Source organism: Solea solea, chromosome 8 (genome assembly GCF_958295425.1).
Source record: "Solea solea chromosome 8, fSolSol10.1, whole genome shotgun sequence".
Taxonomy (NCBI): Eukaryota; Metazoa; Chordata; class Actinopteri; order Pleuronectiformes; family Soleidae; genus Solea; species Solea solea.
In genome coordinates this window covers 790,028-810,661 of record NC_081141.1, presented here as the reverse complement: position 1 = coordinate 810,661, position 20,634 = coordinate 790,028, and the positions used below count along the sequence as shown (strand labels likewise).

General features: G+C 41.0%; 2 protein-coding genes across 2 annotated transcripts; both read left to right on the top strand.

Annotated features, from left to right (window-relative positions):
- rad17 (RAD17 checkpoint clamp loader component) lies at window positions 1-10,873 on the top strand. Its single transcript, XM_058636012.1, has 17 exons — window positions 1-149; window positions 1,057-1,169; window positions 2,139-2,360; window positions 3,236-3,310; window positions 3,548-3,695; window positions 4,887-5,023; window positions 5,248-5,300; window positions 5,717-5,842; window positions 6,022-6,091; window positions 6,175-6,286; window positions 6,357-6,557; window positions 6,894-7,003; window positions 7,077-7,223; window positions 7,472-7,600; window positions 8,372-8,492; window positions 8,738-8,795; window positions 9,506-10,873. Exons 2-17 carry the CDS (start codon window positions 1,128-1,130, stop codon window positions 9,690-9,692), a joined length of 1,938 nt encoding a protein of 645 aa, XP_058491995.1. The 5' UTR covers window positions 1-149; window positions 1,057-1,127; the 3' UTR covers window positions 9,693-10,873.
- Window positions 10,874-11,526: 653 nt separating this feature from the next.
- ccdc125 (coiled-coil domain containing 125) lies at window positions 11,527-20,357 on the top strand. The gene is made up of 12 exons (XM_058636509.1): window positions 11,527-11,663; window positions 13,204-13,418; window positions 14,518-14,576; window positions 14,648-14,734; window positions 15,286-15,363; window positions 16,265-16,350; window positions 16,437-16,519; window positions 16,619-16,731; window positions 16,924-17,028; window positions 17,604-17,754; window positions 18,097-18,215; window positions 19,688-20,357. Exons 2-12 carry the CDS (start codon window positions 13,238-13,240, stop codon window positions 19,973-19,975), a joined length of 1,350 nt encoding a protein of 449 aa, XP_058492492.1. The 5' UTR covers window positions 11,527-11,663; window positions 13,204-13,237; the 3' UTR covers window positions 19,976-20,357.
- The last annotated feature ends 277 nt before the right edge of the window (window positions 20,358-20,634 follow it).

Here is a 20,634-nt window from a genome sequence, read left to right as displayed (position 1 = left end):
AGCGGCCCGGTTTGCGGCAGTCGCAGTTTTAAATAGTTAAATACTAACGTTGACTTCGTCACTTTGACACACACGTTACTTCTGTTTCACAACTAAACTTTCAAGTGACGCACAAACCGACGCTGACACGCAACAAATGGTCGAACAAGGTGAGTTATTATCATTATTATTATTATTATTATTATCATTATTATTATTTTAGATACTGTTTTAAATGCGACATCGTGAAGTGACGACGCGGCGAGTTCATTAACAGTGTATTAACATTCTTTAACAGGTTTTAATCAACTACAGCTTCATTATCACGTGTTAGTCTCTCGTACGTGTTTGTCTGACGTTATTTTAACGACTTAAATATCGTTCTAGATAATATGTATAATGTATATTCTGCTCTCCTCGTCATTTACTCTGATCCTCACATGTACATCATGTTTTACTTCTATATACTGTTCTCCTACTTTTATTTTCCATCTTTAAGTTTCAATTTGACATTATACTGTTTATCTCTGTTTTGCTCATTCTTGTAAAACAATTGTTTTTATTGACCCTGACCATTAATTTAAGCTTATTTTGTTGTGAGTGTGTTTGGCACACACACACACACACACACACACAGGTCATCACTAGGTGCCTCCAACACCTGGTTAGACAGTTTTTTAACATAAACATTTTCCAAGTGCAAAGTTGTAGATAACTCGGCCTGTTCACCTCCTGTTAATTCAATAACTGATAATAATCTGACAAACATGCAGAAAATCTAACCTCAGTGTTTCCTCATTGATGATGGTGGTGTCTTCTCTTTGTCTCTTTTAATATCTTCTTTATGGGGGGGTTGATTTTATTGTGTAAAACATGTGTTACACTCATTTGTATTTGTATGAAAAGTGCCATATGTATGTATGTATGTATGTGTATATATGTATGTGTGTATGTATATGTACAGTTTATGTATGTGTGTATATATATATATATATATATATATATATATATATATATATATATATATATATATATATATATATATATATATATATATTTTCCCTTCACGTGTTTCAGCATGAGCTCCTGCAGCAGCTGACCTCAGTGCTGAGTGGCTCTTCAGTGACCTCCTGCCCACAGTGTGAAGGATGAACAAACTCTCCATGGGAGATAAAGCTGCTTCAAGCAGAGTGAGTGCTTTGAAGTGATCATGACTGTACATGGTTTGTTTCCTGGAAGCAAGGTGTCATTATTAGTAATCTTTAAATGTCTACAGTCAGCTGTTTGTGTTAGTCTGTCCACAAAATAAAAACATGACGTCATACCTTTCAGCTGTACCACAGCACACAGCTGAATATGGCATGATGCTCTGGGGAAAATATCTTAAACTATAAATGGGATTTTTCCATTTGAATCCCTTATTTTCCTCTTTTGTTGGCAAAAGATAATCCTAGAAATATTTATGCTGATGTTTTATTTTGGAATAAAACAGAACAAAACATTTCCTACATAAATGGAATAAGTGGGTGAAGTCACGCAGATGTTAAAATGCTGCTGCTGCTGTAACCTGCTTTCTTCGAGGATGGCACAAGAAACCAGTAAAGGTGATTGTGGCTTCTTTTTCTGTCAAATGTTGTGATTTGTACAATAATCTCTGTGGAACAAATGACATCACGCAAAAACAGATTACAGCCAACGAACAAAGGTTTTCCTTGTCATGTCATTTTAAGTTTATGATAATTTAAGAATGTATTTGTTTAAGCTGTTTCCTGCCATTAGACTGAAAACAGAAGTTTTTAAACTGCTCTCTCGCTCTCTACCGCACTAAAGTCCACAGAGAAAATCTGGGTTTTATATAAAGTTATCCTAAAGTGTAACCAAACCCCTAAACCACTTTGTTTTAATGTTATTTGTTGATCAGGTGGAGCACTGATCCGCTCTCACCCTCTCTCCTGCTCCTCTCCCTCAGTTAGTTAGACTTCTAACAGGCATATATCATCCCTGTTGAGCCCTGTTTTAAATGAACAGAATCTGTTTTTCCTTGTGTCCACACTGCAAAGTCAGCTTTGACTCCATACAACTGCACTTAGAAAACATTATAAATAAAATAACTGAATAATTACACAGAAATCATTTTTGTTTCGATGTATTTACCAAAGGTGAACCACTGGGTGGATCCGTCTTTCAGCGATTTGACAGGCGAAAGCTTTTCTCTACCTGGAAGGAGAAAGGGTTTGTGCTCTCAAGCTGAGTCCAAGAGGCCGAGGAAGAGGAAAGGAGTGGAGAGCAGGTCAGACCCTCACATCTCTGCCCTGCTGAAAGAGTCGGCCCACAGAGACCACGATGAGCCCTGGGTGGACAGATACTCACCGCGTTCCCAGGTCAGCAATCATCGCTGTTTCTTCTGATATGTACAGTATGTTTGAACAGTTAGTTTACCATCATATCATCAAAGAGTGTGTTGGTGGCCCACAAGGGGATAAAATCTCAAATACAGGGTCTAGCATTGTCTGCAGTACTAAAATAGAACTGCTGGACTCTTTACCAAAACAAGGATTATTTCTTATTTTTACCTGACAGGCAGAATATTGTGCATAACTTCTGTTTGCCCCAACAGTGTTATTGTTGAGTAATGACAGCAATAACACTGTCCACATCACTTTACAAACCGTCCGCCGCTGTCTCGCTTTACTAGCACATGTTTCTTTTGTGCTCTTGCCTCGTCTGTCTCAGTTTCGTCGTAAAACAAATCACTTCCTGCGTGCAGTGCTGTGATATCGCTGAGCAACGCAGTGACACAACACTGCTCTACAGAGACACACAGATATAGTCGTGTGGAGCTGATGGCTTAGCATTGTGTACATTTGTTAACTATTTAATATTGCGTACCTTTTATATATTGTGATACTTTATTTCCTGAAAATCACTTTGATAAAGCAATTTACGTGTTTACATAAGCTCATAAAAAGCTAGAAGACCTTCCTTCTACTTAATCATTTCAAAAATCACGTATGTTGAGCTGATAGTGCCAGAACTATTCAAGGCGTAACTGCCTCAGTATGGACGTTTTATGGCACAATCACTATAAAACTTACTTATTCAAACTTAGAATCAGGGGTTCAAGTTTACGTTTAAAGTACAGTGTTTTGAAGCTTTATAAAAATGTAAATGTGAAACCTGTAGTTTGACAGTAATGGTTGTAATGGACAGTCGTCGTGTTGTGTGTGTGTGTGTGTGTGTGTGTGTGTGTGTGTAGATTGAGCTGGCTGTCCACAAGAAGAAGATCGAGGAGGTAGAAAACTGGATGAGGACCCACACAAACGCATCAAAGGTATAATATGACAGTTTTCATTTCATCAGTGATTTTGTTTTTTATTTAGATTCTTTGAGTTTTTCTTTTTTCCCAGTTCTGACCTTTTGTATTTAACAATACAAGGAAATGGCATTTAGTGAAAAACTGAGCTCTGCACATTCTCCTCTGCTCCTCCCCAGTCACAAGTATACTTGTTATATACTATACAGTATCATTATAATATTATATACAGCATCTGTCTGTTGTTACCTACAGGGTGGAATCCTCCTGCTGACAGGACCATCAGGATGTGGGAAGACTGCTACAGTCCAGGTTTTGTCTCAGGAGCTGGGTTTAAGGATTCAGGAGTGGGTCAACCCCACCAATGTAGAGCCATACAGCAGCAGCAGCAGCAGCCAGCAAGGTAGGTCCCTAATCTCTCATTCACATACACCCCCATACACATCTGCTGCAAAAGCGAGGCCATGTTATCTTATAGATATTGGGGTTGAAGTTTAAAATATGAGATGATTGCTCAGAGTTTCAGATTTTTTTTCACGGTGTTTACATCTAAAGAGACGGTCTGTGCAGACCGGTTCATACCACAAATGTCAGCCTGATAATCTGGTTGTGATGGTGATGGTTAATCACGACCAAATCAACACATAATTGGCAGCTTTTGTACGCTTTAAACAGTCACAGTGCATCACACTGTGACTGTTCACCAGACTATTGCTATCCTCACAAATCTCCACCGCATGTTTTCAATGTAATTTAATTTAATTTAATTTAATTTAATTTAATTTAATTTAATTTAATTTAATTTAATTTAATTTAGTTTTTACTACAGTCTCTCTTTAGGAGATGAAATGCTGCTCGGACCAAACCATTTACTTCACCAGTCTTCAATCCAAATTTTCCAATGCAATGAAATGCAAGATTTTGAGCATGTAAATGGATATTTTGTAATGTAGACCCATATTTATTTTATTTTAGTGTTTTGGAACACTGGTAAAGGGTAAAGTTGAATTATTTCCCATTCTTACACAGTATACAACTTAATTGAATTGAGTTTCCTTTAACTTAATTGATCATGTATTGTACATGTATTGTCAAACTACCACAAAGACTCTCAATAAAAGAGCTCCAACAGGTATGGTATATAATATATATATGGTAATATGGTAATATGGTCAATTCAACCTGCTTTTTTTTATCTGCTTCATTGAAGCAAACATATAACGAGTAAATGAGTGATAATAATTAGAAACTGAAAAGTAATTGTATTTGTGTTTAGAACCAGAGTTTCCTGCTTAAAGTGAACGCAGTACAGAGGCTGTTGAAGTGGATGTCACAACAACTCACAATAAACCACCATGGTTGGATTATGTTCATAGTTATCAGTGGTCCATGAGGCTAGTCATTTCATTCTCCTGGATAGCACAGACAGACAGACAGACAGACAGACAGACAGACAGTCTGTGTGACAGTCAGAGTACTTTGAGCTTACCCATAACGGTGAAGCTTACTCCTTCACTGTTATATGCAGAGTCAACAAACCGGCGTCTCCAGCCTGCTTCTCTCATGTCTCGCTCCTTCTTCATTGTTCTGTCAGAATGGAGGATGAACGGCATGTCCTGCAGCTCCCAGCAGGCTCAGTTCCAAGACTTCCTCCTCAGAGCCAACAAATACAGTTGTCTGAGGATGGCAGGCGATGATGGAGCAACAGACAGGAAGCTCATCCTGGTGGAGGTTTGGACCCCATCTTCATATGAACACACTATTCCTGTTTTCTTCACTTTCATTCATTCATTTCACTAGCACAAGAACTCTGATATATATATATATATATATATATTATGCACATATGTGTGTGTGTATATGTATATGTATATATATATATATATATATATATATATATATATAAAAACACACACACACACACAATGTTTAATGTTTGGATTTTGCTTTCTCAGGAATTGCCAAACCAGTTCTACAGACATCCTAGCAACCTGCACGATAACTTGAGGTGAGAGCAGCAGAGAAAACCAGGAGCAGTTACTGTGAATATGTGAACACACACTTGCAAACATTCTTAAGATACTGTAGACTGAAGGTGCCATGGATTTTATTCTGGTGTTCATACCACTACTTTTATTATATATTATAACTTTAAATTGTGCCAGAATATCTGTGTATATGTTTATATTCAAAAGTAAGAATCATTTACTTTAAGACTACATGTATTTTAAAGTATACATCCATGCTTTCTGAATTCTCTGAATACACTGTTGTTGCTTTGTTTTTTCATTCAGCCTAAGTGCAGTGCATGATGGTTTATATTAAATTAAGAAGGGAGTGATTTCAGACTTCAGTGCTATAACACATGTGTATTATAGTATTGTGTACACAGTGTGTTGAAATTGTGTGCCGCGTGTCTTTCAGGCGCTTTGTGAAGACCAGTCGATGTCCCTTAGTGTTCATAGTGTCGGACAGTCTGAGCGGAGACAGCAGCTCACGCTTGCTTTTTCCAAGAGACGTCCAGGAGGAGCTGGACATCAGCTGCATCAGGTTCCCACATGACTCGCACTGCTGCCTTTAAACCTCACTCGCATTTAAATGAGTGGATTTACCCTGGTGGAAAAAAATAATAATGCCATTTCCTATATTAGTAATAATAATGATGATAATAATAATAATAATAATAATAATAATAATAAATCAAACCTACTGACTTCTCTTGTTTTTAGTTTTAATCCAGTGGCTCCAACCACGATGATGAAGGTCCTCACCCGCATTTCAACCCTGGAGGCAGGAAAGGTAAAGAGGAAATCATACATTTGATTGCACGTTGTTTTTGTACGGGATTAAACGAGCCCATGTTTCCCCATAATCCCCCACAGAGCTGTGGTAGGATGTGTGTCCCAGACAAAAGTGTGTTGGAGATGCTGTGTTCAGGAAGCTCAGGAGATATCCGCAGTGCCGTCAACAGCCTACAGTTTTCCTCCCTCCCAGGTACGAAGAGTTAACTTTAGGTTTTAACCTCCTGGTTCTCACCCACTGAACTCAACGGTAACTTTCTCAGACACGTCATTGGAAAAGGATCTGTGGAGGCTGAAGAAGGACAGACCTGTGGCTTCAGCGAGTAAAACCCTTTCCAGAACGACCCAGAGGAAGAGGAAGTCAAAACAGGCAAAGGAGCAGGAGGAGGAGCAGCAGGCTATAGGAGGGAAAGATGCCTCTCTCTTCCTGTTCAGAGCACTGGGAAAAATCCTCCACTGCAAACGTGAGTCCAAACTTCACCCTACAGTCACTGTGTGTTGGCTGCATTTACAGACACGCCCATCTTTTAGATCCACACGGTGGAGCAGTGTTTAGTAGATACTGCATTTGATCTATATATCGTGACATGAGACGAGAAATGGTCTTAGATTTTTGTGAGAAAGTGTCTGTGATGACTTTTCCTAGTTTTAATGGCTGTTGCATTGATTATCGTCATATTTATTATATTGAAAAATGTATTATAAATTAAATATTTGATTTGGTTCCCAGTGTTTGCTCTGGCTGAGCAGATGCAGGTTGTTGTCAGTGACACGGACGCTCTTTTGTTTCTCATCAACAGGAAGGAACCATGAAGATGCTGAAGCAGCTGAAGTTGCTGCTGCTCCTGCTCCTGCTCTACCATCTCACCTGTCTCATCATCACAGAGAAACATTATTAGTTGACCCTGAGGTGAAAATCTTGATTTAAATGTTTTCATTTTTAAAATCTTGGCTCGGTGTTCACCGTCAGTGTTCTTCTTCAGCTGGTTGTTGAACGTTCACACATGTCTGGAGAGTTCTTCAACCTGTACCTCCACCAGAACTACCTGGACTTCTTCTCTCAGGTGGAGGACGTGGCCCGAGCCAGCGAGTATCTGTCTGATGCCGACCTGCTCACTTCTGATTGGACGGTCAGTTGCTCTCTATACGTTTTATGCCAATAAGAATGCTAAGGTTTAGTGTTTCTCTCATTTTTATACTTTTGTCTGATAGTTTTATTTTTTGAATTGTTGACAAGCGTCAATACTGACGCAGTATTGAAACTCACGTTATCCACACTGGTAATCTCGCCTCTGACACAGGGCGATAGAGTAATCTAAGGGATCAACGTCCTTCAGTGTCTCTTTAAAGCTGCTGTTTAAAGCGCTGCTGTTTTCAGAGTCGCAGCACCATGCAGGAGTATGGATCTTCAGTGGCCACTAGAGGGCTCCTCCACTCCAACTCTCAGCAGGTTTGTGTTGGATTCAGACCTCTGCACAAACCCAACTGGCTGCTGATCAGCAAGAGGGTAAGACACTCATTAACTGACTGAGCGAGGAATAACTCAACTATTCATTTTAAGTACAAACTCTATATTCTGCACTCAGGTGAACAATGTAATGTAGATGCTGTTTGTGGTGTCAGGCTGTTCACTGAACACACACACATCCATATTCTCTCTCTGATAAGAAATATCTGCAATGGTAACAACAGAAATCATATTATGCTAATAAATACATGGTGAAAGCTGCATAGACTCTATATACAAATGCAAGTAGATTTCCTGTTGAAGTTTTTTTATTTAAAATAATTTACATAATTGAAATCATCGTCTATCAATGAAGACCATGAACTTGTGATTGAGACCAATCCTCTCAGGAAAATGAAAACCTTAAGACTCTGTCTTATTTATAGTCTGACATCAAGCTTAAATTAAAAAAACACATCACATTAAATGTTAAAGTCATTAAAACAACTGTGGTCAATTCCTCACACATTCTTACTGTTGGTAAAGTGTTGTGAAATATGTGTCCATGTCTTCAGACCTGGTACAGCAGCCTATGTTATAGCATTTTATACAAATAAAACGACGTACGACAGTGCTTTAGTTTGTGTTTTCATCCCGGCTTCTATGACTGTTACTCACTGTATGCACATTCAGCAGAAGTTCCTTTGTGTCAGTCTCGTAGACTTTATGTGAAGGTTGAAATCCTATGTTGTGTCACTTTAAATGCAGCTACAGTAGATGAGATTGTTGTTGTTGTTGTTGTTGTTGTTGTTGTTGTTGTTGTTGTGTCAGCACCGGGAGAACTGCCTGGCTGCTCAGTCCCTGTTCAGGAACTTCTGTCTGGCACCAGTCAGCCTGCAGACGGAGCTGCTGCCATACCTGGCTAAACTTACCAATCCTATGAGGAATCAAGGTAACACACACACACACACACACACGTGTCATTATTAAGGATCTGTTCTTTTTATCCTTTTATAGTTTTATTGTATGACTTTTTCATTTCTACAGTACTTTATTGTTTGTTGTCTAGGCCTATGATGTCATTTCTTATATTTTATTTATCTTATCTTGTTTATCTCTGTTGTACAGCACTTTGTTCCAGCTGTTGTTTTTACACTTGTATTGATGTAAGTGTTCTGTGATTGTTGTTCCTCTCAGCTCAGATCGCTTTCATCCAGGACGTGGGTCACATGTCACTGAGGAGCTTCAGCAGCAGGTACAGCTCCCCTTTTCATTTTCCCATAATGCAGTTGGATATATATATTTTTTTTTAATTTTAGATACTTTATCAATCCCCTTAGTACTTAATACTGACCATCTGATAATAAGTAGTGAGCAGGGAAAATACCGGAGCTTAAACAATCACTCAATAAATCAAATATTAATCGATTATGACCAACTACTTTGCTAATTGGTTTGAGTGTTTTTTTTTTTATCTTCTTAAATGTGAATATTATCTGGTTTCTTTGCTCCATAAAACAAAGAAACCATTCAAACTGAATGACTTTAGTTTGTGGATAAACCAGGATATTTGAGAACATCCTCATTTTGAGGTTTGGAAACAACACTTATCATTTTATTTTGAAAAATAATCGTTAGTTGCCCTAGAAGGTAAATGAACGGTTCAAAGAATGAATTGGCTGGTGTGCTCTTCACCACTGATTCATCATCCACAAGTATCCATAGCAACATTCATGACCTCAGGCGCTGACGTGTCCTAATATTACACCTTACAGCACATTTTTGTTTCCCAAACCTTTAAATGGGTACTTGCTTTTCAAATATACCAGCCAACCATTTTCAAGAGATTCATGTTTGATAAAAGAACCTCAAAATGTAATTAGTCTTAAATAAAAGTCTTACAAAAGCTTGACCCAGCCTCTGTTCATAACTAAATGACATCCTCTGTGTTATCTGGGTGTTCAGATTAAAGTTGGAAGCTCTGACGGACAAAGAACCAGGACAGCTGGAGACAGACGGTGAGGAAGAGGAGCAGAAAGAGGAAGGACAGGGTGGAGCTGAGGACGCTCTGCCGGCCAGTCAGCCTCAACCGACCACAAATCCAGCTCTTTTAGAGGAGGAGCTGATCATTGAGGAATATGACAGTGACTAAACACACACACACACACACACACACACACTTTCACCTTTTCTTCGTCTGGTTTTCATAAATGGAAAAAAGTTAGGAAGAAACAAAATAAGTTCCAAGACAAATTTTGACATGAGAAAAAGAACGTTGTTATTTTTGTTCCCAAAAAGTTGGCTGTGATGATTCATATTGTCTTTAAAGCCTGAAGTGAATGTGATTGTGTTGCTCGAGAACACGTGGAGATTAATTGTTATAATCTCAGCGTTTAAGGCCCTTAAATGTTCAGTTCTGTCAGTATTTATTAGTTTTATGTATAAGTTCAGCACTTGTGTATTTTTTTTTTTGTATATTTTGTGTCTTTGTTTTGTTGATTGCTTGATGAGCCCGTTGTTACTGCCCCGGCTGCAGCTCAATCCATTTCACTCTGGATGATTCCAGTCTTCTGAGCTGTGGTTGTATTGAGTACTGACTGTGTGCGCCCCCTGCTGGGAAAGACATGCTCATGGCACCTCTCTGTGGTATCTTAAGAATATGCCTCTTTTTTTGGGCTGTAAAATGAGGTTTGTTTCACGAGTAAACTCTTACTCCCGGCACCAAAGTCCAGGAAAGTCAGTGACTTGACATCATGGCTCAGAGGAGTTGCTGATCCACAGCTGCCACTGGCGGTAAGTTCCATTGTGTTATTTTGTGACTTCAGTGTTTAAAGTCATTGGTCCAGATTTAAATAAGTGAAACAAACTTACCACACGAGGCAGCAGTGAACCAGCTCCTGTGTCCACACAAGCTAAAATCACTGATTGTCTCCATGGAGTTTGGTGCAGGACATTTAGCAGCGTATTAATTAATTCTGCTGTGGGGAAACACTAATAAACTAAAGTCTAATAGTGAGTTAAAGCAGCCAACATGGTACAATATTGTAGACATAAATCAGGTTTTATCATGTGAGTATTTCGATGAATGACTTCTAATCACTTTGTCCATGTGTCTCCATGGGCAGCTACGTTTGAAGTGAGCAATAGTGTCTCAGACTAGTTCCTGGAACTTCCAGCAGAGGGCGCACACGGCAAAGTCAGGCTATGATGTTGTTGTACTTACAACAACTTACAACTTAAACAACAACCACCCTCTTTAGTCACGTTTAGACTTACAGAGGGATAAATGATCCAAATCTCCACAGACGTATGAATAAAAATGATTTATGTGAAGCAGATTGTTATCGTCTTTACCTGAACATTGTCTTCCACTCACACACCCTGTCATCCAATATTTACACATGAAACTCCTTTAAATATCCCCTCTGGTGGTGGTGGTGACTTATTGGCTGCAGCTGGAAGTCCCAAAAGTACTTTCAACTTAAAAGTGCAGCAGGTATGATTGTTAGAAAACTAGTTATCTGTGGAGGTTGTTCAATGATATGAATGAGCAGCTTTGATGTCATTGAGCAGATGAGCACAGAGCTGAGGAAATCTCTCTCCTCACACTTCTGTGATCATATTCAAATGTCTGATTATTGCCCATCATTATTAGGCTTTTTTTTGCAGTGTAGGCAGTTGTTGCTGATGCTGGATTAGAGGTATTTTTGTGGAAGTGACACAAATGCAAAATAATTGTTGGAGTCCCCTCTCTAATATGACGGATAGAGCAAAGTGATCAAGTGTCATTCTCTCTCATTCATTTTCCCAACAAAAAAACATGCACTTAATAACTAGCCATAGTTCAAATTCTAACTGTTTTCTAAACTTTTATTTTAGTTAAGTTAAATTAAATAAAAAACTTATTTTGAAGAAAATGACCGGAAGTGGCTGTGATGTACTGAGTCGAGCTTGACTGAGCAGACGTTGTTCGGCAGGTGCAGGAAGACGACGCACAGAACGGAAACATTGTCGTTATTCTTATGATGACAAGTGAGTGACTTCTTTACATTCACTGAACTCTCGTTGACTCAGTGGAGACTTGAAATCAACGTTTATCGCGTCAGTCCAGCTCCAGTCACAGGTGAGAAGAAAACTCCTGCTTTTTAAAATGTCCACCCTTCAGGTTTTTGCCATTAATATTCCCACAGATTAGCAGCTGCTGACAAATATCACATGAAAACAAATGTTGTCTTTTACAGTTTATATCAAATCTCCAACTATGTTCGTTACTTTTTATTTTTACAGTTTTCTTTATTGACAGTTTACAAACAAAGTTCCCATTAGCAGCACATATAGAACATTTAGATAATGGGGTAAACAATGATGGAATAAGCAGAATATAAAGTAATAAAGATAATTCTGTTCATACTCAGAGATTGTGATGAAAGATGGTATTATAAATATTTACAATATGAATGCATTTTTCATTGTGCTGTGACTAAAGTGACTAAAGTACATTGGAATAAAATGGTTTATTATCTCATGGACTGACATAATAACAAATACTATCTTTAAGTTAAAATGATGTGTGGCATTTACAGGTATAAACAATTAAAATAATGTCATAATGCAAATGGTCAGTGCTGGTAAACTTAGTAATAACAACATTGGTGTTATATGTAATGTAGTGTTGTGAAATGTCATTATTTAAAGCCGAGACTTTCTCCAGTTTCTGGACAAACCGGAAAAAGTTTCCAGTGAGCACAGGTTTGTTTATCCTTCAAAACAAATATGCTTCTTAGAATACGTTTGTTATCTGGTTTGGTTCAGTCCGTCCCCGCTGCGTTCAAGAGAAAACCACTGTCAGTGGACTCACTTCTGTCTCTTTTATGGACTTTAAATGTTTCAGTCCACACGGTGGGGTAGTGGCGAGCACTGTCGCCTTACAGTAAAAAAACAACAACAACCTGATGAAGTGACTCGGGGCATTTCTGTTTCTGAGAGTTTGCCTGGATTTTCTCCTGCAGGGATTAAACTAGATTACAGATTCTGACATTTCACCATTAAATCCACCCTTCTTTTCATGAGCCGTCCATGGAGTCTGTTAGTTTGTTGATCTGCTCCCAGGTGCATTATCTCCTCTCAGTGTAAACCTCATGTTTAAGAAGAACCCACCAGCCCTCAGTGGGGTTCAGGTCAGGTGAGGAGGGGGGGCGTGTCATTGTCCTGTCATCTATAAGGCCTTTGCTGGCACAGAGGAGTTCATGGATGGATGTGAGAAAATCACGGCCTTCTGAATGATGTCAACTTTTTCATGTACAACTGCTTAAAGAAAGTATCTTCTAAAACTGGCCGTAGGTTTGGGAGTTGATATTAAGTCCATCATCATCATCATCATCATCATCATCATCCTTAAAAACCCTTGACCTTACAGTGATCACACCTCAATACCTCAGCTGCTTCCTCTCAAAGGCATTTAGTTAAATCTCTTTTTTGGGCTCATTTTGTCTAAAGGTAAAGAAGCTGCCTAATAATGAGGCTCAGCATGATGAAGGGACCCTCCCCCATTACAATAACCCTAAACCAATAGCATTCAAGTTCCAGTTGAAAAATATGCATAAAAATGACAATAATCTGAAAATGCTGTGTGTGTGTGTGTGTGTGTGTGTGTGTGTGTTTAGGTGTATTAGCCAGGTTAGCTCTGACCTGGTTCAGATGCAGGGGGTGAGCGAGGCCTCCAGCCTGGATGATGACATGGTGGATGGAGACCTGGGCGATGGGATGAGGCTCAGATCAGCGTCCAGTCCGTCCTCCAGTAAGAAGACTGGGAGCCTCTGTGGTCTCCCAGAGTCTCTGAAGACACAGCAGAGAGTGAGCTGGAGGCTTCCACGCTGCGGTGAGGAGAACGGCCCTCAGATTTACATTTTTCAATGCTCCAACAACTCCACCAAAGTTCACCTGTCTAACCTCGTGTAAGCACTGAGAGGTTTCAGCGGTCTTTCTAAGTCACATGATCGTGTACGTAAAGATATGAACTCCTGCAGAATGACGCACATGTTCAGTCTACTTTCTTGTAGACGGTTTTATTTGATTCAGAGAAGTTTGTTCATTTGTCCTCATACATTTTTAAAATGACATCTTTTGTTGGGTTTTTATGACTTTTTTTTTTATGTGGAAAATACTCCATATTACAAAAAACTCAAACTAAAGCCCCTGTTCCACCTGTGGTTTAGGTTGGTTTTAGTACGTACTCGACATGAGTCGTCACCGTTGATCTACAGTTGGACTGTTCGTCTCTTCCTGCAGTAACCATACAATCAATATTATTATTATTATTCCATTTGTTCAGCTAACTAAATTAATCTTACTTGGAATTTTCTGCCCCTTTGCAACCTTTGCTCTTCCATATAAGCTATTCCTCATGGAGCCACATGGTTACATAGTTACACAGGTAACACTCACTGTCTATGAGTGGTTCATCACCAGTGACAGAGTGACAGAGTGACAGAGTGACAGAGTGACAGAGTGAGTAGTGCACAGACGCATGTTTCCTTGGTGGTGTAAATACAAACAAGGTCAGATCAGGATGATCTACAGCGGACACATAATGGCTGATGTCACATCACAGAGGAGAGACCAGTGACTGTATCTGTCTGTGGACCAGTCTGTTCACTTTACAGGGAGGAGTCACCTTTAGCATTAAACTCAAACAGTCTCTGTCTGTCTGTCTGTCTGTCTGTCTGTCTGTCTGTCTGTCTGTCTGTCTGTCTGTCTGTCTGACCCTGTTGCTTCTTACTGATAGAAAAAGCTACAAGAAAACACGTCTGGTGCATTTCTAATACTCAGTTTGGGCACGGCGCTCTGACGAGGTTCCACACGTATTGAGACGATAGTAAAATGTGACGGACAAATATCTCTAAGGTCTTATTATTATTATTATTGTTGTTGTTGTTATTGTTAATACATGAACTCTCTCTCTCTGTGTGACCGAGCAGCTTCTCTGAACGACATGTCCAAAGATGAGCTGAAAGACAGACTGCAGGAAGCGAGTGAGGTGAGAATCATGAAGAGTTAAAAACAGCATCCAGTACTGGACTGTCACTGATGACCCTGCTGTGTTCTCAGGTCATCGACGTGCTGTGCTGTGAACTGGAAGTGGCACATCGTTACCTGGAGGGAAAATATCAGGCTCTGAAGATCTTACAGGGAAAGGTAAACACACACACACACACACACACACACACACACACCATGATGGAAACACAGCACTGGTCTCTGCTCTGCTTACATTGTCTTTCAAAAGTGACTCATTTTCACTCATTTTTCACTGGTTAACGCACAGACTGACCTGAACACAGTCAGGAGGCTGAAACAGAAAAGTGACATTTAGAAAGCCTCGCCCCAAACACCTGAAAGACATGACAGGGGAACATCTCCTCTGTGCACTTCCACACATGAATGAGACCTGAATCTGAATCCATGTGCACCATGCAGTGTAAATGCAGCCTGTAAAGGTGCTTTCATACCTGTGTTGAGTCATGTATGTTACACACTGCAGTCTAGACTGGACACACTGAGACCACTGTGTGTGTGAGTGTAAGCTGTCGCTGTTGTGTCAGAGCGACGTCGACGTGTGTGTTCCCACAGGACAAACAGGTGGGGGAAACACCTGGGTATGAAAGTTCCCTCAGAGAGAGATGGAAGCATCCACGGTCTGAGATGATGAGACCAACTAAACGTGTGTTCTGTTCTTCTTCACACAGGCCATTCTGGACAAAGCCACGAGTCACACTAAAAGTCTGCTGCAGAAGAGTGACGAGAGGGCCAAAGCTCTGGAGAAGGTTGGTGCTTTGGTTCCTCTGCTGCTCAAACAAAGGCTTGGTGTGTTTGCTCTCACAGTGTGAACTCACTGCTCTGTTTCTGTTGATCCACCACAAACAGGTTCTGACACATGCAGCTGCTCATAAAACGTCTTTACAGACGTCCTGATACAAATATGAAATACTTAACAACACGTTTGCATACTTTAATATATTACTGCTTTTTATTTTAATTTTGTCTGTAATAGTTGTTTCTCCAAGATACAAATAGTTTACATTGTGTTTCCTGATTATTATTATTATTACTTAGTCAGGCATCTATGAACCTGTGACTTTTCTCCTTCTATGTTATATTCTCTACTAGACTTCTCATCATAACCAATATTGGAAAAAAAATGTCAACATTTTATTGCAGAACATCATTTTCTAACCTTTCTAGATTGTGTGTGTCTGCAGTGAACGTGTACTTTAGGCTGCTTTCTACAAAATAATAATGAATGTTAACGTTAATCATTTAGAACAAAACATGCTTCACAAATCTGACTCTGCTGTTGGTCACTCGCATACAGACAGTGATTGGATATCTGACGTGTGTGCGTGTGTGTATGTGTGTGTGTGTGTGTGTGTGTGTGTGTGTGTGTGTGGGGCAGCACGCTTGATTGTTGCCCTGTTCAGTGGGGCAGTTCATCCTTTTTAAACATTGCGTTGTCTCTCCTGTGGTTACAGGCACTTACAGTAGAGTGTGCACAAATATCTTAGTATGATGATTGATGATAACAAACTACACTTTGAACATCTTCACTTCATCTGCTCAGGGTCACTTTGTTTAAACCAGAGAAGTCATTTACGCAGCATTATTACGACATTACGACATTACGACACATAAACAACACACACAATAAACATGTGTCGTCTCTTGCAGGAGGTGAACAGTTTGCAGTGGGAGCTCAGCTTCAGTCAGGTCCAAATGAAGAAGGCTGAACAATCCTGGGAGCAGAAATATAACCGGTGGGATTTCCTTCTGTTCACACCCCCCTCTCTCTCTCTCTCTCTCTCTCTCTCCCCCTCTGTATAACTGCTTGTGTTTTCCTCAGAATGGTGAGTGAGAACCAGAGTGTGAGCGACAGCCTGCAGGAACGAGAGCGCGAGATCCAGCTGCTGCGAACAGAAAACTCTGGTAAACACTGAATAACGTCATCGTCGTATCTTTGTGAAGTGAATTCCAGTCACTGACGCTGCTGTGTGTGTGTGTGTGTGTGTGTGTGTGTGTTTGCAGATCTGAGTCGCCAGTGTTTGGAGCTTCTCTCCATGTTCAATGTGAGGGAGCAGAGGGTTTACACAGGAACCAAACCTCAGTGCAGCGCAGAGAGACACGCAGGCGTCCTGGAGGTGAGACGAGCTCCTGCGTGCTGTGATGGACTGAGCGCTTTACAGAGTGACACAAACATCCGTTATTTAAACATAAAGCCAGATAAAGTGGCCGACAGTGTCTGTGGACATGTTAGACTTCAGCTGGCTCCTGTTTTCAGTGTGATCTCAGGCTGCTGCAGCTGTATCAGTGTCATGCTCTGTGTTCTGCAGCTGGCCGTGTTGGGAGCCTGTCGCTGTCCTGGAGTCGTGGAAGCGTGCACCTGCAGTCGCACAGCTGCTGCCAGCAGGAAGCAGCTCATGCAGCTGCAACAGGAGGTAAACTTCATCACGTCACAGTCGTGTGTGGGATGGAAGAAATGTGTGTTTGTTAACTGTGGGAATAAGTGACTAATCTGACTGTTTACAGCAGATTTGTTGTGCACATGTGTGAAGTGGGACTACTTCCTGTTACCTCGAGTGTATCGTGACAGTTGTGAAGTCACCACTAAAATGAAAATGTCTATTTTATTTGACAAGAATTACAACTGTAAGCTATTTTCTCATGTCAAGTGTTATGGCAGAGGGTTTATACAGGAAGTAGTGAAAAGCCAAAGACAGTGTCTCTTATTTTGAAAGCCAGGTTGAGGGGAAGTGGTGATGTGTAACTTGTGTTTTTAGCTCAGTTACACTGTGAAAACCAGAGAAAGCATGAACATGTATGTTTTATATAAATAATGACTAAATATCATGTTTATGCATCAAAATGAGTTTAAAACTGAGAGAGAAATTAGTGCAGGTTATAAAGTCATGTCATGTGACACATTTATGTGATATATGCTCATGATAATTGTTGTTACTGTTAAAATTAAAGTGTGTGTGTGTGATTGTGTGTGTGTGTGTGTGTGTTCCAGCTCGATGCTCAGCGCGTGAGGCGAGAGGAGGCGTGGATGGTTGCAGACGCTTTTCGCATCGCCTTCGAACAGCAGCTGAGGAAACGCAGTGATCACTTCCTGCTGCTGGCGGAGAACAACATCCTGAAATCACACCCGTGCAAAGCTGAAGGTCTTTCCTTCTCTTTCTTTTTGACTTTTCATTTTCTTTGCATAACGCGGAGAGACCGCAGAGAGAAACCGGGGGTTAGTGGGAGCAGAGGCAGATGTCACAAAAATAGCAGAACATTTCCACTTCCTAAATGTAAATATAGAACTTCTCAGTTTAATCCAGTTCCAATAAAATAATAACATCTGATAACAACATATATTATCTCACAGAAGTTTATATAATAATGAGAATAACAGACTTAAAGAGAGCAGGGTCTCCTGTAGCTAATGATCCTTGACTGAGCGCCTCATAATTCCCATTTATTGGAATGATTCAAATAAAGTGTTTGTCTTTCACTTTCAGGCGTTAACAAGAGTCCTTTAATGGACGTAAGGAGGAGGTTGAGAGGATTGCTGCCTCCTGGTTTGGAGCTGAAGATGACTGATGAGCTCTTAGACTCTCTCTACAAACTGCTGGACCTGGTCAGTGTCTTCACTTCACGTCTTCATGCCTGTTTTCAGCTGTTTGTGCTGCTGCTGCTGCGTCACAGAGGCGTCATCGTTCTCACCTGAATCACTGCAGACAGTTAAAAAACAAAAGTACCACTGAAGAAATCTACACCTGCTTCAGTCTGACATGTATGTCGTCATTAGACAAGTGGAAACTGTCCACTCACTGTCCTTCACCAAAGTCAGTGTAAAAAACCAGTGAAACAGGAGCTGCTGCTCGACTGTGTCCTTGTTTCTGTCAATGCTGAAAAAAACTTGAATTTGAATTTACTGATGGAGGCGAAGAGTGTTTGGATCTGGAGCCACACACACACACTTCTGTTTTCAGTCTGAGAACAATGAAATCAAGCATAAATTATGGATTATAACGTCGGTGTAGATTCTGTTTGATTGTGTTGTTTCTGGTTGGCCAGCAGGGGGCGAACACAGCATCATCAGTGTGGCCCTTACAGGGCTGTGATGGTGCTGCAGGTGCAGGTCAGGAGCAGGTCAGGTGCCGGTCAGGTGCAGGTCAGGTGCAGGTGCAGGTGCAGGTGCAGGTCAGGTGCTGGTCAGGTGCAGGTGCCGGTGCAGGTCAGGTGCAGGTCAGGTGCAGGTCAGGTGCAGGTCAGGTGCAGGTCAGGTGCAGGTGCAGGTCAGGTGCTGGTCAGGTGCAGGTGCAGGTCAGGTGCAGGTCAGGTGCTGGTCAGGTGCAGGTCAGGTGCAGGTCAGGTGCAGGTCAGGTGCAGGTCAGGTGCAGGTCAGGAGCAGGTCAGGTGCCGGTCAGGTGCAGGTCAGGTGCAGGTGCAGGTGCAGGTCAGGTGCAGGTCAGGTGCAGGTCAGGTGCAGGTCAGGTGCAGGTCAGGTGCAGGTCAGGAGCAGGTCAGGTGCCGGTCAGGTGCAGGTCAGGTGCAGGTGCAGGTGCAGGTCAGGTGCTGGTCAGGTGCAGGTGCAGGTGCAGGTGCAGGTCAGGTGCAGGTCAGGTGCAGGTCAGGTGCAGGTCAGGTGCAGGTCAGGTGCAGGTCAGGTGCTGGTCAGGTGCAGGTGCAGGTGCAGGTGCAGGTCAGGTGCAGGTCAGGTGCTGGTCAGGTGCAGGTCAGGTGCTGGTCAGGTGCAGGTCAGGTGCAGGTCAGGTGCAGGTCAGGTGCAGGTCAGGTGCAGGTCAGGTGCAGGCTGTTTAGTATTCAGTGTCAGTCCTGACATGCATGTCAGTATTTAGTGAAACCTTTCAAATATCACATGGAGCTCAGCTGTGATAATCTCGTGCATGTGCTGAAAGATTATAAAACTTTCCCATGATCACAAGACTATATTCCTGTGGAACACACACACACACACACACACACACACACACACACACACACAGGATGTGAGGCATGTTTGCTTCTGTCTGACTTTGCTGTAGTTGTATTGTATTGTATTATAAAGAAGTCTCAGTTGAAGTCATCGTGTTTCTTATCCTGCAGCTGAATGATAAGGAGGAGGCGCTGGCCCACCAGAGGAAGGTGAGCATCATGTTAGCGCACAGTGCAGAGGAGCTGCAGAGACAGTTACACCTGGACTCACACTGTCAGAGCGCCGGGGCTTCAAAGTCACACGCTCACGATCCACCAGGGACTCACAGGCAGTCTGAGCAAACAGCTGCTGCGTCACAACAACTGTCACCGTGTGTCACTGATCCACCGTGTGTCACTGATCCACGGTCAGCCCCGTCACACACCAACAACCAGCTCCTGTGTCACAGCAGCCACTAGTCTGAAATCCAGAGTCCTGAACCAGCACGGGATCCACCAGACATGGTCATCATGTCTCAGCCACAGACGCAGCAGGTGTTGTTTGAGTGTCTCAGACTGATGTGTGATGTCACATGTGCTGCTTGTATTCGTTCATTCCCATTCACACATGCATTGCAGAGGTAAGGAGCAACATGGGGTTAACTGTCTCACCCAGTGTTGTGTGTTGCATCAGGAGTCCTCCCATGATGCAACACACAACACCTGAGTTACAAACACGGCTGCTTTTGTCGTTCATTGGAATTCTTTCATATTTGTTTCACAGTAAATCATTAAAATCAACCGCTTTCCAAGAGGCTTATTTTTAAATGCCACTAGGGGGCGTCTGTGTCATCCCAGTCACACTGCATATATGTATATATATATATATATATACATATATACATATATATATATATATATATACATATATACATACATATATATATATATATACATGTGTGTATATGTATATATGTACATATACACATGTATATATATACATATACATGTATATATGTACATATACATGTATATATATACACACATGTATGTATATATATATATAATGATGTCATTTAAGATTATTGTATTTAATTTAAAATATTAATTTCTTACTAAATCTGAAATGATGTGATGAT